General features: G+C 33.2%; 5 protein-coding genes across 6 annotated transcripts; 1 reads left to right on the forward strand and 4 right to left on the reverse strand.

Annotated features, from left to right (window-relative positions):
* Positions 1–4,181: 4,181 nt before the first annotated feature.
* LOC100875899 (eukaryotic translation initiation factor 4E type 3) lies at positions 4,182–6,021 on the reverse strand. The gene is made up of 6 exons (XM_003702108.3): positions 5,547–6,021; positions 5,116–5,236; positions 4,920–5,027; positions 4,659–4,781; positions 4,482–4,578; positions 4,182–4,387 (listed from the first exon to the last, which is right to left on the reverse strand). Exons 1-6 carry the CDS (start codon positions 5,717–5,719, stop codon positions 4,353–4,355), a joined length of 657 nt encoding a protein of 218 aa, XP_003702156.2. The 5' UTR covers positions 5,720–6,021; the 3' UTR covers positions 4,182–4,352.
* A 211-nt stretch (positions 6,022–6,232) lies between these two features.
* Positions 6,233–7,582, forward strand: LOC100882330 (uncharacterized protein CG1161). The gene is made up of 5 exons (XM_003701996.3): positions 6,233–6,439; positions 6,510–6,628; positions 6,732–6,846; positions 6,914–7,054; positions 7,132–7,582. Exons 1-5 carry the CDS (start codon positions 6,380–6,382, stop codon positions 7,279–7,281), a joined length of 585 nt encoding a protein of 194 aa, XP_003702044.1. The 5' UTR covers positions 6,233–6,379; the 3' UTR covers positions 7,282–7,582.
* A 142-nt stretch (positions 7,583–7,724) lies between these two features.
* LOC105662143 (ADP,ATP carrier protein-like) lies at positions 7,725–9,558 on the reverse strand. 2 transcript variants are annotated; one of them, XM_012282575.2, is made up of 4 exons: positions 8,768–9,558; positions 8,435–8,693; positions 8,262–8,373; positions 7,725–8,070 (listed from the first exon to the last, which is right to left on the reverse strand). In XM_012282575.2, the coding sequence occupies exons 1-4, from the start codon at positions 8,919–8,921 to the stop codon at positions 7,789–7,791; spliced, it is 807 nt and encodes a 268-aa protein (XP_012137965.1). In that variant the 5' UTR covers positions 8,922–9,558; the 3' UTR covers positions 7,725–7,788. The 2 variants fall into 2 exon arrangements, with proteins under 2 accessions (XP_012137965.1, XP_012137964.1); XM_012282574.2 differs by having other exon boundaries at positions 8,142–8,373.
* A 156-nt stretch (positions 9,559–9,714) lies between these two features.
* On the reverse strand, positions 9,715–12,972 carry LOC100882438 (flotillin-1). The gene is made up of 10 exons (XM_012282573.2): positions 12,812–12,972; positions 12,496–12,571; positions 12,314–12,404; positions 12,086–12,229; positions 11,882–12,001; positions 11,059–11,274; positions 10,803–10,990; positions 10,539–10,749; positions 10,272–10,436; positions 9,715–10,198 (listed from the first exon to the last, which is right to left on the reverse strand). Exons 1-10 carry the CDS (start codon positions 12,861–12,863, stop codon positions 10,181–10,183), a joined length of 1,281 nt encoding a protein of 426 aa, XP_012137963.1. The 5' UTR covers positions 12,864–12,972; the 3' UTR covers positions 9,715–10,180.
* Positions 12,973–13,124: 152 nt separating this feature from the next.
* Positions 13,125–14,794, reverse strand: LOC100876011 (splicing factor C9orf78). The gene is made up of 7 exons (XM_003702109.3): positions 14,628–14,794; positions 14,417–14,532; positions 14,229–14,337; positions 13,983–14,128; positions 13,686–13,904; positions 13,476–13,609; positions 13,125–13,403 (listed from the first exon to the last, which is right to left on the reverse strand). Exons 1-7 carry the CDS (start codon positions 14,667–14,669, stop codon positions 13,237–13,239), a joined length of 933 nt encoding a protein of 310 aa, XP_003702157.1. The 5' UTR covers positions 14,670–14,794; the 3' UTR covers positions 13,125–13,236.
* Positions 14,795–18,346: the final 3,552 nt, after the last annotated feature.

An 18,346-nucleotide genomic window follows, 5' to 3' on the forward strand; every position in this document is an offset into this window, starting at 1 on the left:
AAATTTATATTAGCATTTATTAACCGGTAATTTCTGTTTGTATAGGAATACAAATTGAATACTTTTATTTTTGTGGTAGTCATAGAGTTCGGGAATTTTGTAACGTCTCGGGACCTTTGAAGACTACATCCATCAGTGCAAATGCCGCACGTTTTCACACATGAATTCGTATTGGTACAGGTATACACAATGGAATGAGGAACCTTGTATTATTCGTGCACTTGTACGTTAATAATGTCTACATGTGTTTGTTACCACACTTGTACCATTGTAAGTAATCTCGATTATCTTGTAGGCTCGTTGCACATTTAAACAGTCAGCATGTAGTCATCCCACTATTATGTCATTCGGATCCTACAAGAATAGACTTAACCAACGGTTCTCGAACTATAATCACACATGAACTTCTAACCAGAATTTTCAATTATTATAATACGTCGGCAAAGATAATTGCAATAAGTATGAAATACTTTATAGAAGAGAATGTGAAGAAATTTCAAGAAGGATTTCACTCTTTACGGTTAAGAAGCGACTCTTTTGATAATGGTAATTTATGGTATGTTCAATCGATATATCAGCTGTCGAAACGGCAAATTTATCGCTACTGAGCCGAAGAATTTGCTTTAAATAAAATGACCTCAGGAAAATCGTACATGGTAATTGGAAGAGTATGTTCTACTTTCCAAATCAATTAATCGTGCGCAAGGTATGCCTAGATGCTCACGGGCGTTAACCTTCTACGACTTCAATTTACAAGTTTCCATTACACGTTTCACGGATCAGCTGAGCAGAAATTACACAAACTGGGCCAAGGGTACTCATGATAAGTTTCGATTGATTTCCAATCGATCACACGTTACTGATAGCATTCTTCGAATGTTATACATTCATTTTATCTGATGATTTACTAAATGATGTCAACACATAATATTTTCTCTGACATTACAATTCATGCAAAAAAAAGAAACAGTTTTTATTTCGGTAAGGTTAACATCATTACGATGTTGCTTAATTTACTTATGACTAAAAATCATTTAAGAAATCTTCCTACAAATTGTTCCTACATTTATTTGTCGTCCTTAAAACGTAGAATTCTATTTTTATAGTTTATTCAACAATGAAGCTGTGCAGTCAAGCCAAACATCGTTTTTCTTCGTTCGTGAACCATGAAACGCTAACAGTTCCCACAAATGCATCTTGCAGTTTGATTTCCATTGAATTACACGTTAAATTGTTCTAAAAACGTGGTTTAAAAATCGGCTGTATCTTTGTACACTGATCTATTTACGACAAACGGTAAACTATCTAATGTGAGAGTTCTGAATTGACGAATTGCATCCAAATGAAATGTGGGACGATCGCGAACAGGAAACGGATTTGTTCTGTGATGAAAAAGGGAATGGAAATCACTTCCTCTTTTCCATCGTAACGATCGGATGGTCATCCGAGATCTAAAGGTGTGGAATTCGTTCCGGTCGACGTCATAGTTGCCGGATGCTTTTCGCTGACAAACAAATTCTGATGAACAGCTATCATTTTAAATGTTTTTACGTCATACTAGAAACACATACGCATTTCTAGTTTTAGAGTAGGTCGTATAAATAAGTGTAATATAATCATGTACGTCATGAATCTTTGGAATCTCCAAATTTTTAAAAATGTGCGGATCATCATGACTCATTTTGGTTGCAGGCAAGGAAATCGGAAGCGGATTGTAAAAAGTAGTTCGTTGCTGGCGCTTTTGGTATCACGGTTTCCTTGAAATCCATCTGCGTGATCGCATACGAAAGTGGATCCTTAATTTTTGAAATACTTTTTAACAGAGATCATCAAACATCTTGGAACTATTATAATTGCTTCGTCATTAATAATAAACAAGACTGGCCAGATATCGGGCGAAATTATATTCTGTTTTTTAAGGTAGGCATGATTGAGTGATGGCTCATACTAGTTTTGTCATCTCAATAAAATGCAGGGATTAATAAAATTTTCTAAATTCCTTAATTTCCAAATTCGTGGCTAGCATAATTTTTTCTTTTTGACTTTTTATAACTTCATAACAGTTATTCACTTTTTTTTTAAGTCGTCTGACATTTTTTCAGGAACATTATGCTCTCCAATAACTCATAGAAAGGTTACGATGCACAATACAACAAAATTTTTCACGTGTCCGTACGAAATATTATATATTCGGCAAACTTGAAAATACTAATACAAACGTGTATTGATTATGATCAAATTATGCATGCAGTATTAACTGAGTTACGGTTTGTTGTCGGTAACGGTGTCAGCGAACAGGATGATTATGCGTAAAACTTTTGGCGCCCAGATTGGCGCGAAACTGTGGCGCCGCTTAAGAATGCAGAACTATTGGTCTATGGAACAATGTTGAAGACTGATTAATGAGTATCAAATTATGGCTGTGAATTCCCAAGAATCGGTATGTCGTTTCGGAATGGCAATTTGTTAAGGCGGATAAACTGAATTTATCAAGTGGGCGTCTACAACCTCATCGTCGGGATACAATTACACGTTTTTTGCAAGAATTCCTTGGATGGCCTTTGAAGGTTGTCGAGGAATATCCGTGAAATAAATTATCGTGGAATCAAGTCAGCACATATACAACAAAGATTTATCTACCGTACGAGAAGAATCTATTTTCTTTTTTATTTTTACTAATGCGTGAAAAAAAGTTACAAATTCCGTGAGTCGCGTGGAAGTTTTCCACTAAACAGGTTTCTATACTATGTATTTACATACGTGTTTTGTACTGTTATCATACGTTTAAAGTCGAGAGTACGTGACCGTAGCGTAGGTCACAAATAAGAAGTGAAGTTCCGTCTTGTGTCGGCTAGTTTTGCATATGGGTGCAATAAATCATGATAAAGCAGTCGATGTGTTGTGTCCATTGGCGTAGCTATAGTTTCTGTCTATCTTTTGGACCATCTAGTTACGCCAATGGATGTGGTACATTCTCCTCAACTGTAAACAGTGAGTAATGCTTACTAAAAAGAACATGCAGGTGTAGTCATTGCTAATCTTATAGTTGCGTCTTGAGATTGCTGACACAATTAACGTAACCTTATCAATCTTGGACATATGCGTATTGGCAAGGTTGTACGCAAGGACGTCGAGTAACGCGGAGCCATCACCTTAGTTGTACTTTGAAGTCGACAAGTGTTAAACAAATTTATTCGATCGAAACTTTGTTACTCTGACGTATAATTTCGAAATATATATGTTTTTTGTAAATGTTACCTTTATAAATAATGCGAATTTTTATTATATTTACACGAATTCCTTCTACATAAATAAAAACTGTATAGGTTCAATGATTGATATCGCCACAGGAGATCTTTTAAAAGCGAAAGATACTTTATTAACATTTTACTTCCAACATGATTTATTCACTGGCGCATTCAACCTTCGAGGGGTCCCAGGCGTTACCCATTTTTGGGCCCTATTTATACCATAAAAGCGAAACGTGTACATACGTTATATTGTAATGTATGTACTGAGAGTCTTAACAAATTTGCATAAAAATTTAGTCGAGAAGAAAGTATATATTTATTGCATAATACGAAAAATTATGAGATAGATATTTCGTACAGAACACACGGGGACAAATGATCGATTCGCATATCTTTTGAAAATGGTTGACGTAAACTATAAAATATTTATATGCCGGACGCAATTTAAATACGATTTCGAACTAGTTTAATGAAGTCCGAATACAGGTAAACTTCTTAATCCCCAGGGTATTGACGTCAATATGACGAATATTGAAAAGTTGTAAAATGTTAAGTTGGCGCCGTTTAGTCGGACAACGGAATCGGTTTTATGGATACACGATTACGGATTCAAATGTTTCCGAAAATGATGTGAAAGATAGGCTCGCTTCTCTGTATTCCTTTGACGGTAATAAAGTACGGTAAATGTTCTTTCATTTCATGCCTTTTAGCATATACATGCACAACAGTAAAATGGAAATAATAATATAATGCTATCACAAATGTCAATTTTTCTATACTTATAATATTACAGTTAGCGTTGGATTCAAATTTTATAAGTATTCCGTTATTTAGTATGAATGTGTTTTTAGTCGCGTATACGTCACATTTATGTAGGTATGAAATGTTCTATAATACCATCATAAATAAATATAATAAAAAGTAGACACATTTGTAAATATAAAAATGTATTTGATATTTTAAAATTACAAATATCAACAATTTTTATATCATTTGAACTGCATATTGAAACAACATTAATGAATAGTTAGTAACAAATTAAGAATTTTCGTAGTTTTCCTACACTTTATTTTTGGTAGGTAATTAATATTTTAAAAGTGTTTAACTGCGACCATAGGCATGATGAGATTGGTGTGCTGTAAAAAATGATATAATCTTGACATAAATACACAACTCAATTTATTAACTGTCTAATTGATAATGAATAACAAGAGAATTTTAATAACTTACGTTTGTAAAATTTTGTGCAGTTCACATTAGGCAAGAGAGAATGAATTTTTTCTAAAATTGTTGCCTTTGATGCCAAAGCAGCATTTGTATTCCAGATCTAAAAAAGGAGAAGCAACCATATGAAAAGAAACCATATATTTTATGATTCATTAATATATGGGCATAAGCTTTGATTACATGAACAACATCTTCTCTGTCCCTTATAGATGCAGTTACTCCACAAATCTCATCTCCTTCAGCTACACATTCACCAAACTGTTCTCCAATAGCAGCAAGCACCACCTCTTTCCAGATTTTTTCCTAGAGGCATAAAAACTTTCATGAGTATATTTAACTTTTTTATAGATATTAAAAGCATTTACAGTATAATTTGTACAAATTTCTCAACTGCTGACACTAATAAAAAGATTAAGCACTAATATAAAGTATAGAGCTTACAGTATCAGATTTGTGGCACTTTAATCTCCAGGTCCCACCGTTTTGATTGACAGGTTCCTCCCATAATGGGTATCTTTCATCTCTCATCAAATGGTAATTATATCTGACCTGTAATAGAAGTAAATGAATATATATATACATATATTTCACATACACATTTACACACATGTTATGGTATAGGTATATAACAACTCACCTGTATAGCGCTAACACTAGGTATATTGTTAAAGACAGCCCAAAATCCTTGTATAGTGTTGACAGTATAAATCTTCAATAAATTTTGTTTATATTCTTCAACAGTTGTTGCAGAAATAGCTCTGTCAATTTTACCAACTCTTTAGAACTTTCTATACGCACTATGAGCAAACAAGAGTTCAACTTTTTCAGGATGACTTTATTACATTAACTTTACAAGATAACTAATCAATAGAAGATAACACTCAAATTATAATAATAGTAACCATGTAAATGAAAATTCATATTACAATCTACAATAATTCAATGACATCAATGAAAAACGTAATTTGTATATTTCTGACGTTTCATAGACGGGTAAGATAAAAAAAGAAAATTGATATATCATACTCAATTTGAAATGACAAGTTGAAACTAAAAGAATACCCATACCTTCCCAACCAAAATGTCCATGAAGATTTTAGCGGTACACCTGACGTTTCATGTTCTTCGAATTTTTTAACCGTTTCTTCCGAAAATACCGGCGTTTGTGACAAGTCCGCTGGACTTGCCTCGTCTTTCGACTCACACTCCACCGCGGCCATGTTCAAAACGGCGATATGCATATAACGTATAACGTCAAAATCATGCAATCAGAGTAACGTTGTAATACAAAACATATTATCGTTGTTTATTAAAAAACGTAACTCCGATAATCAGTCTGTTATTGAAGCTTTATATAATCGTACGCTTGTCGACACTTTAACATTTACCTACATATATTTGCCTACATATGATTCAGCTTTACAATAAAGTCTAAAATGCTTAAATTTAATATAAAATCTCACATTTATGCCTATATAATAGTGATTTTAATGAAGACTTATTAATTAAGTAAGGTAAAGTTTTTAAAAAGTCTAAATATGTAGTCTACTTCTTGACAGTATTTCCTAACGGCCCGTTTTTCTAACAGAGAACATTCGATAAATGAACTGTGCTTTTTTTGGAAAGTTTTACGACGCTGCTATATCTCAAACAGGATTATATTATCCATTGTATGATTGAATGACGTATTTAACAAGGAGAACGCACTTTGTGCCATCTATTGGTTGGTTAGCTGCAGTTTAGTTTAACTTGACCTGCTTGACAGTTTAGAGTTGTGTTTGGAAACGGCGAAAGTTGATGGAATTTCTTTTGTTTGCGAAAACATTTGCATGCTTACGAATTAAATACACCTGAAAGCATTAGAAAAGAAGTAGGTTCTGGATGCAACGTGTAACTGTATAATGTTGAAGCACATTATCCTCGTGATCGTAATCACATTGTTATGTTTGTCACAATCTGAGGTTAGAATATCAGTTTATAAAATATTGAAATTGAATTTTTCTAACGTATAATTTTCATTAATCGTTGTAGGCACAATACGATGATAAACGATGTAAATGCATTTGTCCTAATGTTTCATCCGTTGTGAATACAGCGCAATCATCATTAGTACGAAAAACGTACATCATAAATGTTCCACCTTCTCAATGGTAATCTCAATTCCGTTTTAATATATAGAACTTAATCCCACGTGTGTACCATCTGTGGACCTAATTTAATACCATGTAATTTCATTTGAATTTTAATTCACAGTAATTGCGAAGGGGTTGTCTTACCAAAGGTAGGAGATCAGTTAAAAGGCAAAGAAGAAATTTTTTGTTCAAGATGTGGTTGCAAGTATGAAAATAGGAATACCACTATTATTAAAGTTAGTTACTTATTTTATTATTGTTTTTATTAGTAAAGCAGATAATGGAATAATTAATTGTTTGCAGATAGTGGTAATTCTTGTTATTTGGGTTATATCTCTTTTAGTGATTTACATGTTATTCCTAATCTGTTTGGATCCATTATTGAATAAAACAATGCATAAAACTTCCACCAATATTGGTTATCATGAACACAATAATGTAGAGGTATGTTCATGTAATTTATGCATAATATATGCAGTATTTAATATAACTTTTGCATTACATAATTTTTGTTTCTATAGGATGATTCATCGATAGGACCTGGAACATCTCATCCTATGGGTGAAAGGGGTAATGTACTAAACCGTGTTGGTCATCAGCAAGACAAATGGAAACGTCAAGTTCGGGAACAACGACGTAACATTTATGACAGACACACTATGCTTAATTAAATTGTACAGCTTTGTTTCTAAACAAAAGTCAACTATAATAAATAGCGATATAAGGCTGTGGCATTTGTTTGTAGGCATTTGAAGTTTTATACCTAATTCTTTTCTTAATACGTTACATATGAATCTAACACCAAATTTAATTATACAGTATACATATATAACGGATTAACAAGATTTGTAAATGCCAGCAAATCAGGTCACAGCTGATATATTAATGTTGTACCAGGTATGTATCTTAAAATTCGTCAGATTTAGTGTATAAAATAATAAAGTATCAAAAATGTGTTATTTTTCTTAGTAAGTGTGTATATATTTTTGATGAAATATTTGTTTAAAATCAAATTAAAATAACAGGTAGAATGTTCATAAATTCATAAATTGTTGCAGCAAATCGAAGAATTTTAATACACAATGAATCATGCTTGAATTTGCAGAAAAATTAATAGTTGTCACTAAATTTTATTTGATCCTACAAGTTATTTTAGAATTACAATAAATTTAAAAATATTATTCCGAAGGTTTTGAATTTGTTGTTTTGAGCGCGTTATCAATCGTTTCTTTAATTATATCATACAATGTTAAAACTAATGCTCCTCCAGTACCTCTAAGAATATTTGAAAGTGACCCTTTAAAAAAAGCCCCAACACCTTCTGCTTTGGCTGTTTTTACCCAACAGTCCAATGTGTTTTTATACATTACTTCCGCTTTACTGCGCCCCGATTGCATCATCATGCGTCTTCTAACAGTATCAAAAGGATACGATACAATTCCAGCTATTGTTGTTACTACCTGTAAACAATATTACATGTTAAGAAACACACGTGGATTAAGAATCTTTATTTGATAAAACATGAGTTTACTTGGGCAATTAAAAAGTTAATGTGTAGTGGAGTGTTCTTTGGATCTGGAAGCATGCCTTTAGTAGTGTCGTAAAAACCAAAATATGCTGCTCTATAAATAACGATCCCCTGAACACTTACGTTGAAACCACGATACAATCCCATTAAACCATCTGTCTTAAATATTTTTACCAAACAGTCACCTAAACCTTTAAATTCTCGTTTGTCACCTTTTCCGATATCTGCTGCTAATCTGTAAAAAATATTTGATATTAAACTATTTAATGTTGTGTAAAGTTACAGAGAGGTAATACCTTGTACGTGCGAAATCAAGTGGATAAACAAATAAAAGAGATGTTGCTCCAGCAGCACCACCAGATGCCAAATTTCCAGCAAATTGTTTCCAAAATGCATCTTTTGGAACACCTTCCAAGAATAAAACTTTGAATTTGTCTTTAAACGCAAAATTTAAAGCTTGTGTTGGAAAATATCGAATTACATTAGCTAGATTGCCTCTCCAGTAACTAAGGAAACCAGTTTCTCTAGGTATACGTATAAACGCGTCCACCATACCTGCAATAATATAGATTTGAAATACAAATATAGAGTATTAAGAACACTAGTTTAATTAAAAGTAAAACATATACCCTTATATCGGTCTTCAGGTCTTATTTGTTTTGAAGTATGTTGTACCTGAAGTAATAACTTCACTCTTTCTAACGGTGCAACTGCAGTTTTTGAAACAGCAGCAGATATTCCACCGGCTAAAAAATCTACTAAAAACGATTTGTATGCATCCATGTTTTCAAGACATACACGTCTTTGGGAATAAATTGAAATATATTAAGATAAAACTAATTTGGATGAAAAATAATACTGTTCACAACTTTCATAAACAACTTGTATTCATCTTTTCACTTTTATGTAAAACTATTCTAACACACTGAAAATAACGAAAAAAATTTATGTAAATAAACGTTAACCCACATCCGACAACAACTGTCTTTGTAACGTTTTAATTTATATCTTCTATTGTTTTCTGTTTTTGTTTTTAACTTGGGGTAGGTAAATTAGTACGCAGCGATTCTGATTTTAACGTTTAATCGCTTTACATAAAATCGAATCTTTTTCATTAATTTAAGGCGTTAAATTGGTCATACAAATTTTGTCATCAAAGCTCTCAAATGTATTTCAAGAACTATGACTAGTTTTTTTTTTGTATAAAGAGTTTCAGATCACAGTAAATTCTAGCTAAAATCGACGTAAAATACATTAGTAGATTTTAAACTGTAGGAAATATAACTAAATGTTTAAGTGAAGATATTTCAGTTTAAAGACTAAACAAAATTGTTTAACATCAAACCACATTGAATGAGTATCAGAGTAGCATTTCCGTTTCTAAAATGCTCATACTGTTAATTATGTCAATACATTTGAAAGGTACATATAGCATGTTAGAGGAATGTTTCGGCACATAGTGGCAAAGTTACATATGTATGGACAAAACTGGACCATCTTTGGTCAATACGAGATTCAAAAAGATATATTTGCATTTTTTCTCTTCTAAGTGCATATAAGACTTATTAAAAAAAAATATAATAAAAGTAAAATTTTATTACAACTTCAACTAATATAAATATAAATATAAATAAAAATATATTAGATTTAGCATTCAATGTTAATCAAATAAAATACACATTCACTGCCTCTGTATCTCAAGACATTTACTCAAGACATCTATTGCGCATCTTGTAAATGATGGAATATGAATATTGTGCGGACATATTCATTATTATAATCTATTTCCAAATATTTATATGAAGTAATTTCTATTTTTAAAACATTTAAAATTGGCACTAATTAATATCAACTTGTCATCATTAAGTAATTGGCAGTGAAAGTACTGAACTTTTTATCCAAATAAACATTATTAAAATTAAAACAGATTAGTTCTAATATGCAACAGCATATTAAAATAAATGATATATCAAAGATTCATTAAATATTTCATACAATCATGGATGTGGTCAGGAAGTATTTAAAATTCGTGTATTGTTTGTTTAAGCAGCATGGACAGACTGAAAATAAACAAATATAATAAGTTTCCATATATCGCGTTTTTGAAATACTAATTTCTGTAGGAAAGTTTACCTTTGCAATATCTACTCCTGTTAAATTCTTAACCAGTTCCGGTACACGTGTTACAATGTTAAAGACCTCTTCTGTTAATTTCTCTGCTCCAACAGTTCCAGTTCCACTTGAAACCATTGTTATCTTCTTTGCTTGTGACAATGGTGCTGCGACTTCAGCTGCAACCTGTAATGAATAAGAAATTTTTGATATTTGTGTCTAGGCAAATTTAAGTAAAATATTGATTGTTAAATGTTCATGCAATTAATATTGAAATGTGAAAATTACCTTCGGAAGCGTATCAAGCATCATATCAATCATAGCAGCGCTCTTATACTCATCCCATGCAGCAGCTTTCCTTGCCATTTGTACTGTATCTGCTTTAGCTTTTGCTTCAATAGCAAAAGCTTCTGCATCACCGCGAATTTTGATAGCTTCTGCTTCTGCTTCAGCTTCCATTACTAAACGCAATTTGTTGGCTTCAGCCATTTTTTCTAGCCTGAAAATATAACATTTATTAACATCAATTTTTTACTTTTGTTTTTAGATTACCTGTATTTTTCGGCATCAGCTGGACGTCGTACAGTTGCATCTAATTCTCTTTCGCGTCTTAACATTTCTTGTTCTTGTACGGCTATTTCTTGACTGCGTTCAATTACTTTTACTTGCATTTGTTCTTCCATAATTCTTTGTTTGGTTTTTGCAGCTTGTAATTCGAATGCCATTTCTGCTTCTGCTTTCTACGAAGAGGAAACATGATAAATAAATTTATTTTTTATTTCAACAGATATGGAAACGGAAAATCTACCTTAGTTTGCACTTCAACGTCATAAGCAGCTTTCTTTAGTTCGAAATCTCGTTGCGCTTTTGCAATTTCGGTATCGTTAAGAAAACGTGCAGCCATTCTTTGTTCTTCCGCGATAGCTTCACGAATCTGAGCATCGCGACGAGCTTCTGCTTCTCCGATTCTTGCATCTCGTTTCACTTCAGCAGTTCGTGCCATTCCAAGAGCTTTAAGATATCCCTACAAATAATTGATAGATATAATTTAACATGATATAACTAAGAATAACATTGCTTTTGTTAAAAGTTTTGAATGATAACAGTAATTTTAGCACTTATATAGGCCTGAATTGCACAAAGACAGCATACAATAAAAAAATATCACATATATTTAAATAACAGATTTACAAATGCGTAGAAAATTTGTGCTACCATCAAAGCGAACACTTGATATATGCTCTAAATCCCTTATTAATTGAACAGTAATGATTTGTACTAATATCATCTGGAGAGCAGTGCATTGGCGTTATACGTAGTGATAAAACAAAATTTGAACGTACCTTTGCCCCCTGCAAGTAGCAAAACAAAAATGTATTCAATATTTACGATATACAAGATTGGACTAGATTAACTCATATTAATAAAAAGTACTTATAAATATACAACCACTTAAAGGGGGACTTTTGAGAGTGTATACTCTGATAACAGATTACTATTAAAAAGATTTCAAAAACACATATTATATTCTAGCATTTTCAACTGTTTGAATCATACTTTCTTCTATCAATTTCTTCTTAAGTTTTTGAATACAAAATAAATACTTTTTAATGAAAAAAAGATGAACTTACTTCCTCATCTCGAATATCTTTTAATGTATAGGACACAACTGTAATGCCCATATTGACTAGATCACTGCTTGCTACTTCAAATACTTCTTTACTGAACTTTTTACGATCTTTGTATATTTCCTGTGATACATAAGCAAAGTAAGTTAGAGACATTTAATATTTATATTTAATTTATAAAATCTAATAATGTAATGTTTATTATACCTCTACAGTCATGCTTCCCATTATTGCTCGTTGATGTCCTTCTAATGTAACGAGTGCAATATTATGAATTTCATCTTCAGATTTTCCAAGAAATTGTTCACATGCTGTAGAAAGCATTTCTTCATTTTGTCCTTGTATTTTTACCTTTAAATGTATGCACAAATGTCACAAACAAATTTATTGTTAAATTATTATCTTGTATACTATAAGTTGATATTGAATCTGTACCTGTGCAATTCCTGTTACAGATATTGGTACGCCTTGGCATGTATAAACAGTTGGACTCTCTACTTGTAACGTCATGGTGTTCAATGAAATTCTAAAGAATGTAAAGTGTAAAGATAGTGTTTGATCAATAGTTGCATATAGGTACATTATGAAGATAATTATTTAATTGCCAATTTACTTACTTTTGCACTTGCTGGACAATTGGCCATACAAAAACCCGGCCACCAGGTACTAGGAGAGGTTTGCTGTAACAGCATCCTTAAAAAGAAGAGCCAACAAATATTTTATTCAAGGGTGAGATTTAAGGGTGAATTAACATATTTTGACGTTAAATATATGAAATTAATTAAACGTAATTGACTGCATTACGAGTAATCAAACTTCTATCTCTACTGCGGATTAAATACTACGAATCAATTAATTAGTAAACTACTCCTCCCATGTCAATTTAATTGAGACGTATTAAAAATAAATGCACTGTACTAAAAATATAATTACCTGACACTACAAGGGCCTCGTTTGGACCGCAAGTAACAAATCCGCAACTCATAGTTACAAGTGTATACAAGGAAAAACAATAGTTGCTGAAAATTTAAAGGGATCGAATTTCGACGTACACCCCCTTCCACTAATTGACGGCGCTACGTATCGTCATAAGTCTCAAAGATCGTATAAAAGCTTATGGCAAGTTTACAATACATGTCACCGGCGGATATTTTGTCTACAATTTGTTGAAGACTAAATCCGCCCATGATAAACACCCATTTAAACATATATATTTAAATTGTTGATGACTAATCATTTGAAGCAGTTATTAACAATAAATGAAAATTTATTTTACATACATATTTTACATATTATATATATTTGATTATACATTGCAAAAAGATACATAAATTCTTATTTCAAGGTTACAACTATTTTTAAAATCGTCTAAATTGTTTTTTAAATCGCTCGTAGTGGTAATCATCGGTTGCTTTTTCTCCGTTATCTTTTCGTTTTCCTTTAAAATCATCCCTGGGAGCTGTTACTTTCTTTCTATCATCAGAATCTTGCTTAGACTTCTGAAAGTCTGCATCCTCTATATTAACTAAAAGAATAATGTTTTTATAAAGCATATAAGTTAAACAACGTTCATAAAAACATTAAGTACACAACATACATCTGTTGTGTTGTACAAAATTCACAGCCATATTTGTCGGTACAAATTGTGAAGGACCATCTTTCTTCCTGTGTCTGTCCCAAAGCAATTTCAACTTAGCTTCTTCCGTTGCTTCGATATTACGGATTTTTGCTCTGAAAAATATAAAAAGTTGATCACTGACAAAAATGAACTCTCACACATTAGAAGAAAAAACATAAAAGGTCATACTCTATTCCAAGATCTACTTCTGGAATACCAGACAACATTTGATTAGAAAGCATTTCTTCACTTCTATGAGCAGAACTTTGTCTTAAATGTTCAGGTACTGCTTGTAATGCTGCTTCCTCTGGTGAACAATAGGATCCTTTATCATTGCTGGATCCATTTTCTGTTTTGTCTTCATTTTTGCTTTTTCTTTTTGATAATTCTTCTTCTATATACTTCACCCTATAAGAATTATAGCAAATTTGTTACTAACAGTTTATTAATATATTTTATATATTAAAGAAGATATCCTTTGCATACATTTCTTCATCTTCATCTCTTTTGTTTGTTTCAGCATTAAATTGTGTACCTATACCTGTTTCATAAGCATCATTTTGCTTAAGTTTAGTATTTTTTAACGCAGCCATGTTCACCATTCCTCCAGTTTTCACGTTAAATGGATCTGACTAAAAGAAAGATTCTTTTTAAAGGAACAACTTCTACAATGCTTTAGATGAAACTAAATAGTAACTAAATAGTTACTTTGATTGAAACTACAAAACTTACTGTCATCACATCGGGTGTTACATTTTCTCCAAGAGCTAATCCAACAACATTCACTCCTTTTGGACGCTCACGAAGCTTCTGTATAATTTTCATCTCTTCCACTTTTTCTCTGGACAACAAAAATAACTATGTGCAATTTACTTATAATAATGCAGAACCTATGTAGGTACCTAGTTAGGGTTATTTACCTAATCGACGTTTCTTCATTTTCATTATCATCTTCATCAGACGAAACATGTCGTTTCCTTAAAGATTTCCTGGACTTTCTCTTAAATTCTATTTTAACTTCCTCTGTGCTAGTCATCTATTTTGAAGTGTGTAATCAAAAAGAAAATTGTGTATTAATTGTTTATTTACCACTTGGTTGTCAGAAATGTACATGCATGATTTATAGCTTACATTGCTTTTGTGGTTATTTTTATCGTAAACATTAATGTTCATAAATAATACTGCAAACTGTAAGAAAGCAGTAAACAACTACGGATGCAAACATTTCTATCGATGCAAATGTACAATCACTAAATACTGTATGTTTGTATTACTAGTTGAAGCGAAACTTCTAGGGAAAATGGCAGCCAAGGGGAACATATTCCCAGTATTGATATTTGACACAAATTATTTTATAGATGGAAAAAGTCAATATGTATTTTATTAGGACAAGTCGAATTGTAATTAAATTTATTGACAGCGCAATAAATTGAAAGATTTATAGGAAATTTTTAAAAAATCATACTTATCGACGATTCAGCAAAAATTAACGTACATCGATATATTCGAATTTTTATCGAGATTGCAACGTTAGGTAAAGTAATATTCTTCTTCGAATGAAGACACGCTCGCTAAATGCACTTTGGCGGTTAAATGCATTTCGGGTTTGTCGGCGTGCATTAAACGGGCGTGGATTAAACAAGCGTGCATTGTAAGTACTAAATTCATTGCAGTACTCATAGATGGCGTCACAAAACCGCTAATTCCTTTCGCACGATCGGTAAGTCGTATATTTCTTGTCAAGATTAAATATTCTTTTATATTTACTATTCTTTTAAGTATATCATTTAAATGCAGATCTCCAGACATTTTATTTATGCGCATGAAGAAATCGAGAAAAGACACTTTTCTCAACACGAAGTTCATTAGCACAGAAAATTACTGTCTATGCTTCAACTATGTTAGCATAATTTACAGGTTTGTCTGCAGAGAGATTCTATGAGCTTACTAATGATGTCGACACCCTGTACTATGGCAGGTTCAACTGGTATTTGCAAATTTGTGATATTTGGACTTTAGGAAAGGAGATTTTGAAATTTAGAAGTTTGAGAATTGAAGAATTTAAGAACAGAAATTTGCATATTGAAGAATTCACAAGTTTGGTATTTTACAAATCCAAATTTTACAAACTAAATTTAGAAACCCAGGAACGTGCTAATTGCAACAAAAGTTATACAAATATAACATTTATATATTTTTATAACCTTCACAACGTCTAACAGTAAATTACTAAATTTGTACAACTTTTTTTTAGCACAAAATTGAAAAATTTTGCAAATCAGATGTAAAGGTAGAAATGTCATTCGATGAGCATTCCCAGTGCGTCTGCACGCGTGCACCAGGAATGCGTCCCTTCTCCTCATGTTTGCTCATTGTTCACCTTCTGGGTGTGGTTTGATACGTCCGTGTTTTCTAATTAAACAGCATCTAATTTACATTCGCAGAAACACTGTGTCCATGCAAAGCATCTTGTCCAAACAATATCGGTCGAGATAGAGCACGCAAGGGATTCAACCCTTTCTGCAGTCCTGTTTTATCTCAGTCGAATTCCTGAACGCCAGCTCATCCCGTCTCATTGTAATGTTGATGTCACAGCGAGGCATGTCCATGCATTGATTCGCATGAATCAGAAATTAAAACGCGAAATGTATGCGCATATATTTCTTGGCTTACATTTTATCCGCTAACGCGTGGAGTACAGATGTCAACCCAGGAGTTGGCGCGTGATCGACTTGAAGTAAAAGAAGTTTCCAGCGTTACATTTCGGCAAATAAGAATAACGACAATAACAACTGTTGAATGCGATTCGCGATATCTCGCTCGCTCTTGAGACGTTTGCCGACTGTCACTGTTTTTGGCCTGATTGGTGTGTAACCGCTCGAGCCAATAGTACTACCGCCAAAAATACGCGGGAGTCCAGGCGTCCATTTTCCTATTCTGACCAACAGGAGCCGTGGCTCTTCTAAACACTTGGGTCAGCCTCTTCGCGCCAACGCATGGGTTGACATCGGTACAATGTGAAGCCTGAAATCAGTCGTTTCGACTGGTTAGGTTCTACAGTCAAATATTGCGCCGTTTAGAGTCGAATTCGCGTTCGACGAAAACGTCGAGTCGCAATAATAAAAATCACGTTACCGCTATCAAATTCCATCCAGTGTCAAATTAATATTTCGCAAAATACAAGCTTTATTCGCTAGGCATCTCTTCGCACCAACTCATGGGTTGACATCGGTATTTTTCATGAAATAAAGAAGTAATTTATGCGATGCATATTTAAATAAAAGTCAAGAAAAGAGGGTGTGTATCGATTGATTGACATTAACCTTTAGGTGATTAATAACTTACGTTTTTATAAATATCGATCATCTTTTTTCTGCGAATGCACTGTAATTAGATGCTTGTACTAATTAATCGGCGATCCATCGAGCGACTCCAATCATGTTATTACAAAGTATTGCGAAGATGTAAACCGCAGAGTTCAGAACGAGTGTCACGCGAGATAACCGCAAAACGATTGATCTTTTCCGTGATTGTATCACTGATCATTATTAGCTCTTTGTGATGATAATAGGATAAATCGTTTGGAGTTCTTTCGAGAATTTATTTTCTGGTTCTTGTGATATTTTGGACTGTGTGATGTAGAGTGCAATTTGGGGTTTGAGAAGTTGAGGTGGAGATTTGGGGATTTGTGGGGGTAGACTTTGGACATTTGGGGGTGTGGAAATTAGGGGGTGTGGAAATTTGGGGGTGTAGAAATTTGGGGGTGTAGAAATTTGGGGGTGTAGGAATTTGGGGGTGTAGAAATTTGGGGGTGTAGGAATTTGGGAGTGTAGGAATTGGGGGATGTAGAAATTTGGGAGTGTAGAAATTTGGGAATGTAGGAATTTGGGGGTGTAGAAATTAGGGGGTGCAGAAATTTGGGAGTGTAGAAATTTGGGAGTGTAGAAATTTGGGAGTGTAGGAATTTGGGAATGTAGGAATTTGGGGGTGTAGAAATTTGGGAGTGTAGGAATTTAGGGGTGTAGAAATTAGGGAGTGTAGGAATTTGGGAGTGTAGAAATTTGGGAGTGTAGGAATTTGGGGGTGTAGAAATTTGGGAGCATAGAAATTTGGGAATCTAGGAATTTAGGGGTGTAGAAATTAGGGGGTGTAGAAATTTGGGAGTGTAGGAATTTGGGAGTGTAGGAATTTGGGAGTGTAGAAATTTGTGGATGTAGAAATTTGGTGCCTAGAAGATTTGTAAATCTAACAATTTGTAAATGTAAAAATTCACAAACTTATAAATTAATTCCACAGAAATTTGCAAGCACAGGAATTAGAAAATATAAAAATTCATAAACCTTGAAATCTCTACATAAACAAATTTAGAAATCCAGAAAATAAACCTTGACTTTTCTATCCTCGATCCCCATCGCCTTTTCCTAACCTTCCTCAAAAAGAAAATATATAAATCTTCCTAACTATAACTATAGAAGTCTTCCACATCTAGTACAATAGTTCTTCTACATCTAGTAACAATTGCATCAAATACAAGCAAATACGCGAGAAACATTTAGCTTTCGTAGTTGTTGGTAATGAGCAATAAGCCACCCACACGACGCCGTTCATTCATTCACGATCATTTCCGCCGGCTTAATGACGCGCACCACCTACGACCGGTTCCGAATAAATTACGATTAATTTTCGACCGAAAGGAATGTAATAAACCGTGTCGGGCTGCTATTCCTGTGGTTAGAGCTCGTTCGAGCGCGAAAGCGACCGACAAGTTCACGAATACCTGCGGATGAAACCGGTCTCTCGAAATCGTCTAACTCGACGGCCACAAAAGAAGCATCGGCGAAATTCCGTTT

This window comes from Megachile rotundata, chromosome 3 (assembly GCF_050947335.1).
Source record: "Megachile rotundata isolate GNS110a chromosome 3, iyMegRotu1, whole genome shotgun sequence".
NCBI lineage: Eukaryota > Metazoa > Arthropoda > Insecta > Hymenoptera > Megachilidae > Megachile > Megachile rotundata.